The sequence below is a fragment of the Lissotriton vulgaris genome, unplaced genomic scaffold, assembly GCF_964263255.1.
Source record: "Lissotriton vulgaris unplaced genomic scaffold, aLisVul1.2 SCAFFOLD_700, whole genome shotgun sequence".
Lineage (NCBI taxonomy): Eukaryota > Metazoa > Chordata > Amphibia > Caudata > Salamandridae > Lissotriton > Lissotriton vulgaris.
This window is the reverse complement of record NW_028243225.1, coordinates 669314-688993: the sequence shown is the minus strand read 5'-3', so window position 1 is coordinate 688993 and position 19680 is coordinate 669314. Positions and strand designations below refer to the sequence as shown.

The window sequence follows — 19680 nt, the reverse complement described above, 5'->3', positions numbered from 1 at the left end:
ACATAAATACATTGTGCGCGTGTGTGCATATATAGATATCCAAAGTTCTTTCCTGTCATGAAAGCGCACTCCACAGCAGGTAGGTAACGCCCTTTACTTACAGGAAAACACAGTTCCACTCCGACCTTGTAGTCCCCATGCCTGACGTGTTTCGAAGTTTCTCACTTCTTCCTCATAGGCATTTGTGATCACACATTGGTGCTGGCTGAACGCTCTTCTGCTTGCGCTTGTTTTTATCACCCTAAGATGTGCCTGTCCTTAATGGTTTTTAGTCATCATTGCACGCTGGGATACGTAGTCTATTTGCCACTAATATTTCCTCTCCAGTGGTTCTGTGTGCATACACGCTATTTCAGGGATAAATTAAGCCTTCCAGTAGACCTCAGAGCGGAATTGTGCCTTTTTTTTTAATTGTAACCGCTGCGCCTGCATCACAGTAGGAAATGTTCCCCCAGCAGTCTCTTGTTCATTTGAAGGGTGGGGCAGCCTTCCACGGCCAGAAACGCAGTGTGTATTTGTTTCCAAAGTTCTTTCCTGTCACAAAAGCGCTCCACAGCAGGTAGGTAACGCCCTTTACTTACAGGAAAACACAGTTCCACTCCTACCTTGTAGTCCCCATGCCTGACACGTTTCGTGGTTTCTTACTTCTTCCTCATAGGTATTTGTGATCACACATTGGTGCTGGCTGTACACTCTTCTGCGTGCTCTTGTTTTTAACAGCCTCAGGTGTGCCTGTCCTTAATGGTTTTTAGTCATCATTGAACACTGGGTTATGTAGTCCATTTGCCATTAATATTTCCCCTCCAGTGGGTTCTGTATGCTTACATACTATTTCAGGGACAAATTAAGCCTTCCAGTAGACCTCAAAGCGGAATTGTGATTTCTTTTTAATTGTAACCGCATGCAGAAGAGAGTGTTCAGCCAGCACCAATGTGTGATCACAAATGCCTATGAGGAAGAAGTAAGAAAACGCGTCACACATGGGGACTACAAGGTCGGAGTGGAACTGTGTTTTCCTGTAAATAAAGAGTGTTACATACCTGCTGTGGAGTGCGCTTTCGTGACAGTTAAGAACTTTGGAAACACATATATATATATACACACATATATATATATATATATATATTTTCTCTCCAAAGGTCCGAAATCAACACAGCTCACGCTGAAGACGAAAATGGAGTAAAGCCACAAACTCTGTGCTCTCGTTTCAGTGCTCTTTATTCGTGAAGAATAACAGCCCACCAGTCGCCATGACACGTTTCACCTCAGCCGAGGCTTGATCACATGTCATGTAGAGAAGAAAGGAAGTGACAAATAGTGTAATTGATCACATGATCAGTAGTACATCCTATTTAAATTAAAGTGATATTCACCAATTCATCATAAAGGGCACAGTGCCCTGCTATCACAATGTTCATATCCCGAGCTGTCCGCTCAAATCATTTCATATCAACTTTATATGTATCTAATCAATGCCGTTGTTATAATTTTATGTGCAAAGAGAGGCAAGCATATAAAATCTCAGAACAGTTCTAAAAAAAGTAGTTTAAGAAAAATCCTTAATTCATATATTTACAATAAATAAATAATTGGATGTTATTTACAATAAATATCATTAGTAAAAAAACATGAAACAAGCCTCATGAATCCCAGAGAAAACTTTCATACATTTGAGTTTTTCATATGACTAGGATTCTATTCAACATAACTATTGATGCAGTATTTGGGAATTGAATATATATACATACATACATATATATATATATATATATATATATATATATACACACACACAAATACAGTTTGTGTGTGTGAATATATATAAATATATATATATATATATATATATATATATATATATATACACATACACACACATGTACATACATATATACACAATGCATTGTTAAGGCATACGTTGTAAAAGCATATTCGTTCTAAAAACAAAATGTAGGGTACAAAATATGTGTTAAAGGCATGCGGATTTCCCTGCGTTGTTCCATCATACAGCCGTTCCCTTGGGGCTTGTTGTCAAGACTGTTGGACTCCTACCCACTTTCAGGACTGACACTGTCTGAGGCGGACAGTGCAATGGAGCCAAAACTTCTTGTGTGCTCTTTGCTCTTGGTGAATTTGTAAGAAAGCGGCTTTGACCAAAGCGGCTAGGCATTAGGAATTAAGGATATAATGCGTCCTCATGTCGTGATATCTCAATTCCTAATTTTCCAAAAGTCAGTTTCTCCTTCCAGACCTGCTCGGCAAGTAATTGATTCTCCCAGGTGATACAGTTGAATCTGTCATGTTGGATGAGGTGCTACAGCGAAAAGCAACTGTACAAATATTATTGTTTTGATGTGCCGTAAAGTCTGCATTTCCTAGAGCATGCAAAGCATTGTGCCTCTATTGATAATGTCAAACTGCCAACGGGATTTATAAAGTGGTGTGAAAGTTAATTTGCTTAAGTTCTTGAATATTTTGCAGTTCCTTGATTCTATTTTCTTGCCTGGATGCATTCTACCCTCCAATACAGGTTAAGTCTTAATAGTCACCAGAGGGTCAGGTCTTATAGCAGCAGTCGTCTCTGTCCCTTTGGGGCAAAGGGAGAGAACGCTGGCGGTGGATTGGTCAGTTGACTATCTCTCTTGATTGTTTGACTCGGATAGTTGATCTGCCTTCTTCAATTTGGGGTGATCGTGGGCCTGCTTGTGAAGGCACCTGGAGGATTACTGCACGTGGCGGAGGGCATTCTCCCTCATCTAGAATTGTTATGCTAGTCGACTTGATTGGTGGCTCTTGAGCTTCCTGCTTTACTGGTTGGTAAAGTCTCAAGATTGAAGATTTCTTTTGCCCAAGAGTGAGTTTGGGTGTTGCCATTGTCTACTTTGGCGACAGTTGTTCTGTCAGGCAAATTTCCTTTTAGATCAGGAGCAGCTCCCTCTGTTGTGGAGTCTTTGACTGTAGCTTTGTTCTCAGCGACTGGACTGAAGACAGAGTATACTTGTTCCTGCAGTATAGTGAACACTCCTTTGGTAGGCCGTTTATTATGATCCTTTGAGTCTCTTGCACTATTTTTTGATGAGTGCACTTTTCCAGTAGTATTAGAAAATGCAGAACTTAGTGCTTTCGTCCTAGGGGAAAACTGAGCACTGACGTTACTCAGATGGCAAGAGTTTTTTTAAGCCTCCTGATGTTGCTTTCTGCTGGAGGAACTGCTAGAGACATTTTGTGCTGCAGTTTTGTGAGTTAAAGAGAGTTCTGGGTTTAGTTGGAGCTTTATTTCTGTTAGCGCTGAGGCTACGGTGGCAGGTAGGCATACACATTTGTTAATTACCGTACCACATGTGCATGCTAAGGACGGTTGACCTGCATCAGACTGCGTGCTATATCAGCGACTAGTAGGACCTGTGGCGTTGTCCAAAGGCAGTAGTCCTCGCGAGCAGTGGATGAGCTGCCAACAAGCACCGACAGCTGCAGCAGTAGGCAGTGCGTCTCCTCGTAGCGTGCCATTGCATCCTACGCTGTGCAAGCAAGCCGTAGCGTAGGAGCAAAGAGGTAAGCCTCAACCTCTTATCGGTGTGAGTTTTGAGGCCATTATCTCGGTGGTGGGAAGTCACAGTCAACCGGCTTCTATTTTTCACAGCCTCAATTGTTCTTAGACTTTGTACTCCATGGTGGTTGTAGTAGGTCGTTCAGAGACTTGGAAGACTCTGAGGTGGGCGAAATCCACCTAATCCCTAGAAAGTATTTCCGATAATTATACCTCTATATGTTCATGAAGAAGACGGTGCACCACTGGAAAAGGACTCTTATACCCATGGCACTAATTACCAAATCCATTTAAGATATGGAAGACTGCAGTGTGTGTTTTATAGTTTCTATTAAAGCATCTACTCTGAAGGGGTTGTGTTCAAGTCTTCCAGAAATGTGTAAAGATAGCAGAATAAAAAAAAATACCCAGGCTGCTTTTTTTGTGACAGTTCCCTGATTAAATGACCTTCCAATTTCTTCATTTTGTTTTCAGGAATGGCTGACAGGGAGTGTTAAGATGGGACTTTGTTGAAGACCAAATCTTTGAGTAAAATGGAGAAGGAGGGATGTGCATTAAGAGTCTGGGAATGCCAATGGACGACCTGCTTGTTAACCTCCGAGGCAGGCAAGGGCTTCTACCAGTCCAATATTACTGATCAAGGAGAGCAAAACAAGGGCAGTAACGTCTACACCACGGGCCCTGTAGAAGTTATAATCTGAAGCTCTTCTAAGAACTGCAGCTTATGATAGAGTTCTTGGAGGATGCAGCATAGATAACTGAAGCTCCACTTTAAGGGATATATTTAAGATGTGCTAAATATATGGCAAGTGGATTCAAGATAGCTGGGACAGGAGTATGGGACAAAAGGATTAGATGATTCTTTTCTTGACGATCCATTTAACATTATTCCTGGTACTTACCTCATTATGGTTGTATGATGTTACAACGCATTCCGTTGTAACGCATGCCTTTTCCACGCATGCGTTACAACGGAATGCCTTTCCCACGCATTACCACGAATATTCCTATACCATGCATACTTTTACAACGATTTTTGTTGTAAATTCATGCATGGTAAGGGCATTCTCTTGGTAAAGGTTATTCCCCCACCCCTAAAGCCTTCTTACAAATACCCCTCCCCTGCCCTTAACCCTTAAATCGGACCCCTGTTTTTTTTCTTTAATCTAATGTTCCCCTTACCTCTCCGTGTCGTCTCTTCTAAACGTTCTTCCGTGTTGACTTCGCATGTCGTTAAGAGGAAACGTAAGTGTCTTTCCATTCCCTCTGACACCAATTGCCTCTCGATTCCCTCCACATAGAAACTTCAACAGGTGCGTTTTTTAGTGGGGGGGAACCCTCCCTCCCCCCCCCCCCCTCCCCCCCCCCCAAGCCCCCTGGTCTTTTCACGCTTTTTGGGGGGTGGGGTAGAGGGGGAGACCCCCCCCCCCAGCCTCCCTTTAACACACATGCCTTTACTACATATTTCGAAGTAAAGGTATGAGTGGTAAAGGCTACTCGTAACCACACATGCAATGTAATGCATGCGTGGTTAAGTTATGCGTGGAAACAGCCGCGTTGTAGTGGCCATTTCCCCCTCATTATACCCAGAAAATGCAGTCTCTCCTCTGCTTGGTGGGATGGGTGGATAGAACGTCAGCAAGGTAAGGATTGACTAAACTGAAATAGAGTAACCCCTTTTTAGTAGAGGTCTCCATTTCCTCTTACATTTGTAAATTATTTTCTTTGAATGCCTTTTCCTGATTTTAAAGGTTTCACTTTTTATTTACCAATCTTTTGGATTCACTTCCATAGCAAAAATGTGAGATGCTGTACAGTACCAAGAACAGTGGAGTGGTGCATCTGTGCTCAGTGACAGAGATACAACATTTCAACAGTCAGGATGGGTAAAGAATAAGATTATACAAACGCTCAAAGATGGTCTCCTCCAAAAGACAAATCAAACTGAAGATTATAGTTACCTTTAGAATTCAACGGTAAAGAACATAAAATGGTTGAATGACAAAGAAGGATGGAATTAAAAATAGGGAACATTTCAAAATACCTTACATGCTGGTTTTAATTCTTACTGGTTTGATTGTCCACTGACCTGCTTCTGCAAAAATGTATTATTGTTTGTCCACACTCTTGTTTACAGTTTAACACCTTGGCTGCTAGGCGTTTTCCCCCCCTGTGCTGAAAATTGCACTTCTGCTGCTTTCATGACGAGCTCAGCTCGTCATCAGCACAGCTCAACTGTGCATCATGACGAGCTGAGCTCGTCATCAGCATCGAAAGGGTTAAATATCAAGGACTATGTCTAAATATCCAGAAAATCTCCTAATTGAAACTGCTCCGGAGTACAGTCCCAGAAACCATAGGTACCAGACATTACCCACTCACATTGCAACACTCCAAACTACATTCAGAAATTACTTCTAAAAAAAATACTTAATCAAATGGATCCCTGGAAGACACTCACAATGCTATTAGGACTCAATTTGGATGAAAACAGTGTTTTCAATAGTTTTGCACTTTGTTTTACAGGTAATCTAACAGATTCTATAAGGTCCCTAGCGATCATTTCCCTTTTCACTCCTCCCTGCTGATGTTTCTCACATAATGTATCTGGATGTAAATGGGGAAAAAAGAGCGAGTGGCTCTCTCCGATAAGCACCATTTTTTTAAATGTATTTATGAACCTCGAACCTAGTTGGTCCCAACACTGCACCTTTTTCTTCTTTTTACATCTGTTGCTGCTGCCAAGGCTTGTTGGTGCTCTCGCCGGACACCGACTGCCCCCTGGTTCTTGACTTCCTCTGTGGGATATCTTGTGAATCGCTTCTGGTCTTGCACAGCATCACCTGGTCCTCACAGCTGCAGGGACAGTGTCTCCTTCATCCCTCCTGCATCTTCCGTCATCGGTGGTCATTGGTGTTCTGTGCCTCCTGGTCACTCCAGAGTAGCATAGACTCTGTCCCCTCTGCTTACAGGTAATCCGCTTCCAGAATCCATCCTTGGATTCCACCGGACTCTTAACTTCTTCGCCAGCGGTATCTTTACTGAACTCCTCCATTGTGGTCTACAACTGTTTCCGAAGTCACTTCAAACCTATGTACCCGCCTTCCCTGGTGTAGGTACCCTGGTTCCTGGGGTATCCACAGGTGAGGTGACTCTCCAACCTTCCATCTTCCACAGGGTTTCTTTAGGGTCCACTGGGAAGGATCTTCCTTAAACACTGCAACTGCGACTTTCCCATTGACCTGGATAGAGTACGCAGCTGTGTTTCCACTCTGCACAAAGCCTAGGTGGGTTTCCTGGGTACTTACCCTGCCTGGTTCCTTGGGTCCCCTGCTCTTCTGAGTCTTCAGTTCCAAGTTTCGACTTCGGTCGCGTTAGCATTCCACTTCTTTAGTATATGGTTTGTCCTACCCCTAGAGACCACTGTGTATTTGTGCTTACTTACCTGTTTCCATTTGAAATATTGTTTAGATATCTCCGGGTAAGGGTATACCAATGTGTTAGTGAGTGTGTATAATAAATATATTTTTTATAACTACACTGTGCGGTTCCTTTTCGTTTACCTACACTATATGATTAGTTCTGGTATTACAAGCTGCTTAACACTACTTCTGGACTAAGTCTGAAGGATGCTCTCCACAGCTACCACTTAGAGAGCTTTCTACTGTTGTCTAAGAACACTAAAATGACCATAAGGGATGCCTGGATTAGTGCAAGGTGCTTCACTTAAATAAGTGTGCACCATATACTAAGTCAGCCTCCTACATACCTATATATGTGTATTATACAAAGCAATAATAATTACGTTTTTTAAAATATAGATATTCATTAGTTCTGCACATATTACTGATAGTTACATTATTCTATGTTTTTAACATGTATAGTGACTGCATAAATAAGTAAATCTTTTATCATAACTATTTATCTATGAGGGGCGTGGCCTGACAGCATGGCCGGCTAGTCACATCTTTGCATAGCTCCTGCCCGTATGACAAAATCCTGCAGTAATCCTGGCGGAATCATAATTTTCTTCGAAGAAATTGGCATCAGTGTCGCCCCCTGCCCAGAGGGTCCCTGTCTGGATGTGAGAAGACAGCCCGCAGTTGAGGAAATCGTCTCTAGAAAGCCGGAGACGCAGCGGGTTACTGGTGTACAAGATGGCGGCGTTGGCCTTTACCGGGAGATCGAGGACCTCTGAGTAAGCAGATCCGGACTAGCTCCGGGCGAAGACCAGAGTTGTGGACCCAGCCAGAGCCACTACCTTCGTCGCACCGTGTGGGGGCCTTTCGGAGGTGGGACCGGAGGAGAGTGGCTGTTGCGGATTGCCCGGCCGATCCAAGGCATGCAACTCGGACGTGCACTCTAAGCGAGCCCGGTGCTGCGGCGCTGTGGCGACCAGGGCCTTAGATTTTGCGGCGGTCACCGCAAGGCAAAGGCAAGGCACTCACTACGCAGGTCGTGGAGGTGCTGCCCGGCCAGAAGCCTGTGGAGGTGGGCAGGTGGCCCATAGCAGAGACCGGAAGAGAACACTGGCATCCCTCATGTAATGAGAGGGGAGGCCTGAGAGGCGATCTACTTTGGTGAGCCATATTGGCCCGGACTTGAGGTAACACATGGTGGCAGGGAAAATGTCCTTCAGTCCCTGGGGTACACTTGGCTGGTCCTTGCGCTATTAGCCTAGGGAGCGGGAGGACACTGGGATAACCCTACTAGTTTTCAACTAGACATGGGGAAAGATAAGCCAACTAGAGGAGCAGAAACCAATAAGATAATGCAGTATACGGTGCTGGGCCCGACCTCCTCTGAAAGCACTAGACCAGATCCTGAACAGTTATTGCATCAGGGATCGGCACACATGATAAGTCAGACATTTTGGAGGCCATAAGGGATTCTTGAGTGGCGCTAGTTTCGAAAATGGATAGTATGGCCATGGACATCAATTAATTGCACCTGGATTTAAGGAAGGTGGCGACCGAGTTACTACCACTGAGGGGGACCTAGGCATGCTGCGGAAGGAAGTCCAGCAACTCCGCGAGACAGTGTCCTCACTTCAGGAACACACTACCCGGCTCGAAGATAGAGCAGAAGACGCAGAGGGACGGTGGAGGAGGAACAACCTCAGATTTTTGGGTTTTCCGGAAAAGGCGGACGGTCCGGCAGCGGATCTATTTCTGGAGGAATGGATTGGATCCGCTTTCCCGAGTCTCAGGCTCTCCAGGATGTTCGCAGTGGAAAGGGCCCATCGTTCCCTCGGCCCCCCTCCGAACCAGGGGTCGCCACCCAGAGTTCTGATTGCTCATTTGTTCAACTTTAGAGCTCGAGATATGATCTTACAATTTATCTGTACACACGGTCCTCCTAGGTTTGAAAATTGAGACAATCACATCTACCCGGACTACACACAAAAAAATGTAAGACTTGCAGAACGACTTTCTAGGAGTCAAACAACGAATGAGAAACCTCAATGTTGAGTACAGTTTAAGGTTTCCGGCTCCGCGTACAGCATGAGGACAGGGTCCACTTTTTCAGTACTCCGCAAGAAGCAACAGACTGGATGGACTCGTTGGGCCTGGCTGGGCAGGACCAAAACCAAGGCTGGCAAGAACAGAGGAGGAGTGGTCGGCTACGGAACCTACGTTGCAAAACTGGAGAACAACGATCCAGATCACAGGACTCGTCGGACGAGGGGCGAATTGTGGTGGGGCCGTATGGCACCCCAAGAAAGGAGGTGGAAGAGATTCCGACGCAGAACCAGTTTTCCCCATTGTGTCTTGTCCAAGAAACTCAATCGGAACCAGAGGGCACCGCCAGCCAAGCCGATGGCGGCTCCTGAGACACTTGAGGGCAAGTAAAGAGACTGAAGCGTTGGGAGAAATGGTCATTGGAACTGTAAGTACGGGACTATCATGGTGGGATTTGACTCTGATACAGAACACTTGAGAGAGGGCTCTAAACCCTTGAGACCATGGGGGGGGTTGAACGTCATTGATGGGGTGAGATACTAATCCGAAGTTGAGACACTCCAACTGTAGTGCGCTGAGGCGGTCTTGCTAGACCGCTAGTTGGGCGGGGTCGCGCGGTGCCGGACAGCTTGGCTGTATACCAGAGATTTGGAGTTTCTTGTTGAAGTCTTTTTAATTACAGCTGTTGACTATCAAGTTGCGGGAAGGGATTTAAGGGGGGTGGGGGGGACGCGACGGTTGTGGGGCGAAGTCCAGGGTCCTCAGACCAGGGTTGGGTTATGAGAATGAAGTACTACCGCCTGAGGGAGAGGGGATGCGGGTTTGGAAGTTCACAGAGTTATGTCATACAGTTTAATACCAGGAATACACAAAGCAGAGTCACCAGAGGTCCTGAGAGATTTCAGAATGGGAGTTCTGAACACAACACTTTTGGGTTTCTCCCCCACATAAGACGGGTGTCAACGCACCATAGGATGTTGTGCTCATGCCAGGCGATAAACAGAATTATAAACTCATAACGTGGAATGTCAGGAGACTTAATAACATGGTCAAACGGATCTGGGTGGGGAAGTATCTCAAACGATATGGAGTAAGTGTAGCCCTTCAAGAAACGCACCTATGGGGAGATTGTCTTAAATATGTCCAACGCAGGTGGAGAAGCCAGTTTTGTGCAACTTCTTCAGGGTATGCTAGAAGTGCGCTATTCTGGGTGGCACCAGGAGTCCCCTTAAAGGCAGTAAAATCTAGTCTAGATCCAGACGGGAGATATGTGGCGGTGGAGGGGACACTAGATGGAAGATACATGTATACGCTCCAAATAGTGATGATGGGGAGTTTTTGGGGATGGTCCTGGGGCAGTTAGATCTGGTTCCGGACGTAGAGCTGATTATTGCAGGAGATTATAATTGCGCCCTTGATGGGCCATTAGACAGACAACCCCACCCCCTCTAAATTAGAGGCCAAACCTAAAACAAGAGAAGCTATGCGCCAGATGCTGCGCATCTACCACTTGCTGGATATATGGCAGCACCGTAACCCCTATCATAGAGTGTACTCTTGTCACACACCTGCAACTAACACATATATTAGATTGGACTATTTTTTCATCCTGACAGCGGCAGCTAATCGGATAGAGGAGGCACAATCTGTCAGACAACTCCCCCTTGTTGATAACATACACTTTGGGCCGGCCAAGATCCAAGGTACTGCTATGGAGACTAAACACAGAGGCTTTAACAGATCCAGTATACAAAGCTGCAATAACAAAAGGGTTGGATGATTATTTCGACATGAATTGGAATACGGCCAGTACTAAAGCGTTTGAGTGGGATGCGATGAAGGTGGTGATGCGGGGGTCGGGGGTGGATGTCCACTGAGGTGGGGGTTAGGAGAGTGCTGGAACAGGATTTACAATGTCAGGAGAAACACTTGGCGGTCCTGGAAAACGGGCTTCCCACAGACACGGAGGGTCCGGCTAAATGGGCGCCACAACGACAAAAGATTTGGGACATCTGGGATACGTTGGGCAAATAAAATAGAAACACAAGTAGACGCCGATGGTACACGGAGGGTGACAAAGTGGGACACCTACTGACTCGTCTGATTAGGATGGGGACACAGCCTCAACCGATTATGGCACTCAAAACTGATCAGGGTCAAATGGTCTACACACAACATGAGATCAATAGGGCATTTACAACCCATTTACGAAAGATATATACTGAATCCCGACTCCCTACCCCCACCCAAGCTATGGAAACCTACCTTGCCTTGACCCAGAGAGGCAAAAGTCCCTGGGGGCCCCTTTCAGGGGAGAGGCGGTAAAGGTGGCGATCGTCCATTTGAAAAACCCTAAATCCCCTGGCATGAATTTTACAAAGAATATGGGGGGCGGGCGTATTGGTCCCTAAGATCTTGGACATTGCTACGGAAGATGGCGAGAACAGCATATTACCAGACTCAATGAGCGAAGCACTGATTGCGATGATCCCCAAGCCACGGAATGGGCCCCCTGCTCCCCGGTTCCTACAGGCCAATTTCTATGCTGAACGCAGATCTTAAAATTATTAGCCGAGTGCTGGCAAGTAGACTGCTTCCTTATCTCACATAGCTCGTTCACGACGACCAGTCAGGCTATATGCCAGGTAGGAATGCATTAAGAAACATCTGCCGTCTCGCACACGTCATGCAATCGCTGGGGGGAAATGCCCAACAGAGTACTCTGGCATTCCTGGATATTGAACAAGCGTTCAACTCGATCCGGTAGGAATACTTATGGCAGGTGCTTCTTAAAATGGGGATAGGTGAAGGGTTTGTGAACTGGGTGAAACTGCTCTATGCCCAGCCTTTGGCGAGGGTTCACACCGGGCGATACATCTCGGATGCAATGGCAACAGAAAGGGGAACGCGGCAGGGGTGTCCTCTCTCGCCCTTGTTGTTTGCCTTGGCAATGGAGCCAATTGGCGTGTTATCTTCCTAAGGTGCTTCAGGGACAGGGCGTTAATGGGTCACACAGAACATTTTGTATCACTTTATGCTGATGATGACGCAAGGTGTCGGTATGTAATAGATTCAAACAGATTCAGTATAATATAGTTCATATGACCTACCTTTTACCCAGGCGGCTGCATGTCATAGATAGATCTAGAGATTCAAAGTGCCCTAGATGTCAATATGCTCAGGCAGATTTCCCACATATGGTGTGGTCCAATAATTCAGACATACTGGACGGCGGTCCTAGAGGACTTGAATAGAATAACGGGGTGGACGATTGCTCTGGATGTGCGTACTTGTCTCCTCTGTTTAATTACCCGCGACCCTAAGAGCAAGACGAGCAGGCCGTTCCTGGTTTTGGGGCTTATAACAGCTAAGAGACGCATTGTGATCCACTGGTTAACCCAGCGGGGGCTGCTGCTTGCAAACTGGAAAACAGATCTGAAGGAGTGGGCACTGGTGGACGAGGGGCATATGTGAAGCACTAGAAGAGATGATAAGCTCCCTGAAGTGCTGCTGGCTTAGGGGATGATGGTACAAAAGATATTGGAACATGCCCCAAATCCCACTCATACATCACAAGACTATGAACATCACAATAGGGCTGTAACCCGCAGTCAGGAGGGAAGACAAGAGGAAACCCATGACTGATTTTAGGATAGATAGACCTCGAGTTAGTTGACATCGGTAGGGGGGAGGAGGGCGGGGGGGGCGGGTTGGAGGAGTTTTGGGGATTGCCTAGTTAAAGGTTTGAAAATGCCAGATTTGGAAAGAATCTTCAAGGGAAAGTATGTACCAAAATTATCCTTGAGTTTGTTATTGAGATGATCATTGTGTAAATTGTTGTCTGCGGGACATGTAGTTGTAAGTGAACATGGAATGGACTCTTGAATAGCAATAAAGAAATTTTAAAAAAATAATTTAAAAAAACTATTTATCTACAATTGCCTAACTACTGAATTACAAAAAATAAAAATTAAATTAAAGTACAACACCACTAGAAAACTGGGGTTTATTAAATGCATCTTTAATCTACATATACTACTTTCCTTAGGCATATATAAATACCTTACATGTACTTATGTATCTACATATTTATTACTTTTCATTTAATTTCACCACATCTAAAGCACCACCTTATTTCCAACCCTATCCCTCTATCAATATATCCTCTACCTCCATCTCTCTCATTCATCCCAAACCCCATACTACTACTATTGATGGAGCAAGGATTCGCACGCAAAGCGCCTTGCTCACATTCAAGAACCTCGCATAACCAATAATGTCATTAATCAACCTATTTTGTCATTAATAATGCACTTTCACACAACACGCGGGTGTCCCAGAGATGCTTGCCTATGTGTCTATTAATCATAACGAAGCTTGCATACTGAAAGATCGCTGCTTTGCAGAAATCTAGTCTGCGCATGCGTCGGTCATACCCATGTGATGTGACGCACTCGTAGTTCTGGAGGGATTTTTCGCACAGGCGCATTACTGCTAAAGTGGCCGCTTTGTATTTAACATGCTCTCTGCTTGCTACTGCCGCTTTGCTCAGCTGTCTATTTCTGCTTAATCCTCTAATGCTATAGATATTATAAAGTAAGGGGTGCGGTGAAGCTTATAATGGTATACAGTGTATTCAATTTTTCTGTGTTTCTAATTTGTTTTCGCTTACTTTTCATATATCGCATATCTGTGGGCCTGGGAGTGGGGAGCCTCTCCATCTTAGAAGTCTGAGGGGGACCCATCACGTGACAGGAGAAACGAAGTCTTGCAACAGTGGAACTCAGCCAGCTGGCTGCCGAAACTGAGATGCTCCTGGGAACCTACCCTCTGCCCTAGGAGAAGACTTCGACTTGTACCTGAAATGTATCAAATTATGTGATAATGTTTGTGTGCCCCATTGTTCTCTTTTATACATATGCCATGGGAACTGGAATGTAAGGGGTGGGTACGAAAACTAAATATTAATTATGTGAACACTGAATTCTAGGTGGTGACAATGACCGAACCACCTCACTTGTCCAATCCAAAGTTGGGGCTCCTGTCATTTGCAACATTTATGGGTGGTCCATGGGCCCGAAAACAGTATATCTAGTCTAGATTTAGCTAGAGAAATTGTCGACTTGTCAGAGTAGCAGACCTGTCACCGACCCTACGAACTCTATAGGTGATTGAAACAGAGAGCTGCGGAGTACTCTGTCCGTAATTTCCACAAACTCCAAGAGGTGGAATAGATTTAAGTGCTGGCGAAGCACTTTGCTGGGAGATTCGAGAACCCAATCGGGGTTATTGGCGGATTCCGTGCAGAGAGGGAGTAGCGCAGGCGTTGCATCCGAAGCTGCAGGTGTTGGTCGTGCCCTTTGATGAGCCCTGTCCTGACTGTCTATGAGTTGTACCTGATCGCCTACTGGCATCCTAAATCCTTGAGGGTCCTTGTCCTCGCCTTTTCCCAAACTGACCCGTGGCCAGGGTTAGTCTTCATTCCCGTCCTAGGTAAATATCTAATTGTGGGTGTCTGTCTACCTATACTCTTTCCTCTCCTCCTTTTAATAAAGCATCATTGCCTACGTTATTTTTCCGGTCTTTTCTAAAGATTTTACATGCAACTGTTTTATTAGTTATGTTCCATTCTTCCCTCTACCTGTAGGATATTATTGAAACTGTTTACTTACTTAGCGTGATCTAATTTTACTCATGTTTAGAATCTAGGCTTAAATCAGTAGTCAGAATAAGGTCTGTTTAAATCACTTGTAGAAATACTAGCACTTTACTAAATAGTATGTTCTTTCCCTGCCCTAGTATAAGCCTTAAAACTGAATAGCATGTTCCCTGTTACCCTACTCCTGTAGATTGTTTGCACTCAATGGTGCTCACTCTCATTCATAGTTACATTTTTAGTCCTGATTCTAGTTATTGAGATTCTAATCTGTATAAACGTTATTCTTATGGCATACAAACTCGAAAAACTTTTACTATATAAAATCTTGAAAATCCTTCAGGTGTCTGTGGTTATTACAATCATATAAAATTTTATTCATATGTATAAGGTATTTTTAGTTATCTTATCTCCTACCCCTGCTTGCTCCGGATTCGTCTGGAACATAGGTACCTGTGACTAGGTGGTAAATCAGGTACATTGGAAATAATATGAAGGAAAAACACACGAATTACTGATAGTGATGTGTAAACTCGCCCGATTCACAAAAGTATAGTGATAAACACGTCATGGGCCCAAGTGCGTGTACTCTGGTGAAATAAAGAGTCGGGCGACTTGATCGCCCCAAAAAACCTTCATAGACTCATTTACTAATCAGATCTCCCAAACACGCCTTTCTAAAATCCTACCCGACTCTACCCCCTCCACCTCCCTTTTACTCATCCCAAATCACCCCCTACTGCTATGAACTCACAAAAAATGTATACATATTCTAGACCCTTCCCTCTTCGAACCCTCCTTCCCTCTTCTATCCTCCACTAGTCCTTTTCAATCCAAAAAAACAGACTAACATATCCACCATTCAAATTAATTTCATATATACCTATACGAACTCCCCTCCACCTTTACTTACCCCAAACCCCCTCCCATGGCTACAAACTTCAACAAAACAATTATATTTCTAGAACCTTCCCTTTTCTTTCTCAATCCAAATAACTGACTATCATATCCACCACTCCAATTACTTTCATATTTCACTATATTAATTCACCACTAAACTTTATGGGTTCCGGAGTAGCATTCTACTCACCGAAAAAGCGCTTTGACGCCTCGTCGGGGTAGTAAGCGCTATATAAATGCAATTACAATACAATTACCATCTATCCAGCTCTGCTCTTCGGCAAGTTGTTGTCCCCTCTAGATTTAGATGGAAGAGGACAGGCTAGTGCTGGTCAGGCATAGACTGTAGCTCCAAAAGCTCACTCAACGTACTCTCCATTTTAGTGATCAAGTACTCTGGTAGAATTGTCACTGGCACTTGCAAAAATGGAGAGTCCTCCCCCCCCCCCCCCCCCCGCCTTAAGTTTCCAGATAAAATCTAATTTTGAGATACTGTATTAAACCACAGTTGCTCTAAGGCCTGTCTTCTCCAGCCATCGTTTCACAATTTTTTCTCTTTCTGCAAGATTGGAGTCCTTTGAACAGCTTTCATGGATCTCTACCTCCATGGGACGCTTTGCCAGTAAGCAAAAGGAAATGTTCTCCTAATGTAATCTTCATTTGACATGGGTAGTTCTGTATTGCTTCTCTCCAATTCTTACGGCTTGTAGTCCTGCAGGAATTTAAGAAATATTCAAGTTTTCTTAATTATCTCCCATGTCACTGCCCAAATTCCACAGCAGATCCTGTCAGGCTGTGGCCCTCCATACCTTCACTTCCTCTTCACAGCGCCTCTGGTTGTTCTGGTGCTACCCCTCAGCACTGCATCCCATTCATTTAATCAGGGAGAGAGCAGGACAGCCACCACCATCCTCAGTGGGTACTCTGTCTTGCTATGTGCCTCAGCTTCTAGGCCTTAAAAGCAGGAGAGGGAGGTTGCTGAAACCTTCCACACAAGTCCCTCCATTTGACTCCCAATCATGCCTTTGGGGTCACTGTAATCCCTCTCTGAAACACCAACTTAGGCAGGAAAAATAACTCCTTGGGACAGTGCACAGGCCGACACAGAGAGATCCAGGCAGGAGTCCAGAAACCATGTGCCATCTTAGGTCTATTGCAACCATTCCACCCTCAACAAGTTTCTTTAAAGGTGTTATTGACAAAGTAATATATGCTACATTTCCATCTGAATCGTTTTTGGCATAGTTGTTCCCCATTTATCACCTTGTGTCCAGCTGTTCTGTACAAGATTTTGATAAAAGATTTAAATAGGCATTTATACTTACCATCAAAGCTAATACTTGCTACTTTGGTGTACCGATTTTCTGATGCTTTTAGGGTAATAGGCTTGAAATGTACTGTGACAGCTTCATTTTGAGGTGTGGGCTTAATGCTCTGAGAACAAAAGTAAGTTCATAAAAAATAAGGTTTGCATTTATGCATAAAACGTTGTACAAGTATAAGACAAGATACATTATTAATCAGAAATGTTCTGTAAAACATCCTTTGTAAAGCTAAAATATGTTTTCATCTACCTGCTTTTAAACTCAAAGCAGACAATTATTCTATTTTATGCTCCTTTATGGCCTTTACAGTTATGATTGTGAAAACATTAATTTTAATATTAAAATCTATTCTTTAGGATAAAATAAAGAACTGTTAAAAAAGAGAACTAACCTCATGTAATTATTAATATTTAGCTCTGTCCACTAAGGTGATCCTTCAAACACCATAGCCTTCTAAAAGGTTAGCTTGTACTTGTTATCTACTTTTGAAGTTCCCTTCCATTACATTTATTTTCCTAGAACCCAAAGAGTATTTTCAGACTTTAGATATGTATTCCTTCAGTAAAAATGTTTCACGTGTGTAAATTGGTGTGACAGTAATGAGCAAATCACTTTCCTCTGGTAACTATCTTGCTGGTGGAGACTTTCTAACCACAGAATCCTCGCCTTGTGAATATTCCCCATTTAGAAGACTGTATCCAGAAACGTCAAAGCAATACTCCTGTGCACTTCTAGGTGGCTTTGTGGGGCTCCATTCTGCCACCGTTCCATTACAGAAATGACAACCAAGGCTGCCTATAAGTGACACCCATGTGTGTGTGTATGTCAGTTGCTTTCTTTACTGTCCTCACCATCTGATGCAGAGAGATCTCTACAGTAGAACCTTTTTAGGTGGAAAGGAGTCCAGTTCACAGAATGTGGGTGTAGGACAATTGGCGAAGAATCGGTGGTTAGACAAAGTACTCAGGAGAAAGTTAAGTAACTTGTTCTTCAAAAGGGTACTTTTTACTGCAGATTCTTCACCTTATGAAGAAATACCATAGCAGTTATGCAGTACTGAGTGGGCAAAATGCACATCTTGACAGACCTATCAAGACAGAAGTGCTTCAGTGAATTTATTTACCAATCCCACCGTAGCCACATGACATATAATTCAGACAGTGGTAGCAGCTTTGTACCTGGTGGAATGAGCCTGTAAGCCTTGTGGTGCTCAACCCATTGAGAGATGGTCTGTTTTGCACTGCTCTGCCCTTCTTTGCTCTGGAAAACCATAGAAAGAGTCGATTGTCCACCTGATGCTCTTTGGTGTGATCAATATAAAATGTTAGTGTCCTCTATATCAACTTATCTGGAAAGAGCATTGTATAAGGTGGGTTGACAGAAAGAGCCTGCAGTTCACTCATACGTCTAGATAATTTTATGGCAATGAGAAAGACTGTCTTTAACATCAAAAGTTTCAATGGACAACTGCGCAATAGGGCAAATGTATGCACATCAAAAGAGTAAGGACTGAAATCGAGTCTCACTGTGTTAATACAAATGGTTTTGACAAGTAAATATTGCAAAACTTTCAAAAATCTCATTCCAACAGATGATTTTAGTGAGAAGGCTTAACCAGCAACCTTAAAAAGAAATCCTAAAGGAGCTTATACATAGCCCTTAACAGTGCCCAAAGCAAGTCCTTGCTGGGCCAGTAGCAGAACAAACAACAAAACTGCAAACACATCTGCTTGTAATAGGTCGATTTCTTAGGTGCAGCACTTATCCACAAATTTGTTCCAAAGAATGGCATACGCTGATATTATGGCAGGATGCCTAGATGACATCAGCAACCTCAGAAGGAAGGTCAATGAGAGACAGGCGAACGGAGAGGAAGTGACAGGAAGGTATATAAGAGGGCCAAGCTCCACTCTAGAGGGAGATGCTCTGGAAACTCCAATGAGCAAACATGCTGATATTGCGTTCTCTAGTGAACAACACAAAGTACCCAAACCACAGTGACTCAATACGTTTTTTTGATACAGGTTAAGAAACCAATTTATTGTCGCTTCCCTAGACACCATTATTTTGTGTCAATCATTTTATATTTTTTATATTTTCAAATAATTGCTGACAGAAAAAGACATTGATTGCAAATATTTACAAGGCTAAACAAACTTTAACAAACATTAAAGGCAAAGACTATTTACACATTTAGAAACCATTATGTCACGCATTAGAAAGTATTCTCACATCAGACATTAAATAAAACAATTATTGAAAAAATAATACAAACATTTTTATCACAAACAACAAAAAAATTGCTAACACTGAATGAGAGAAACTAGGGGCTGGGAGGATAGAATATAAGTAATTAAATGACATATATATTTTAATGCTGGACCAGCCGGTCCTAGCTTTTGTATAACAATGATACTTTGTATCTCCCAAACAACACTGCCGACGCGTTTCTAGACCAGACTGGAGTCACTGGTCTGTCATCAGGGTTGTATGTGTCTTGTATCTGTAGGATACAAAAGCAATGTTTTGCTTAGTCTAGTGTGTGGGCTCCTTATTACCATGAAGTAGCTATAATGACGGTGTGCGCTACATACCAAGGCTGCTCAATGTAGAATTTCAGAGGGGGTCTTTTGGAGGTCCGTTTAAATGAATAGCGTGGCCGAACAGAGAAGCCTAGAAAGATGTTAAGGATGTTTTTTAATTACATGATGTATTCATTCATTATGCTAGTGGCCTAGTCAGTTTGGGGAAGTGAAAGCGTACCTTTTACTTTGGGTAGTGCCGAGTGCT

At 43.7% G+C, this 19680-nt stretch overlaps 1 protein-coding gene across 1 annotated transcript in view; it reads right to left on the bottom strand.

The window, feature by feature from the left end:
- Positions 1–19680, bottom strand: part of LOC147668662 (transmembrane protein 131-like) — a gene marked incomplete at its 3' end in the record, with an annotated part of 812034 nt that overhangs the window by 236127 nt on the left and 556227 nt on the right. The window contains exon 12 of the mRNA XM_086948537.1: positions 16891–16999. Coding sequence (XP_086804663.1) covers positions 16891–16999 — 109 coding nt within the window. The remainder of the gene's footprint in view (positions 1–16890; positions 17000–19680) is intronic.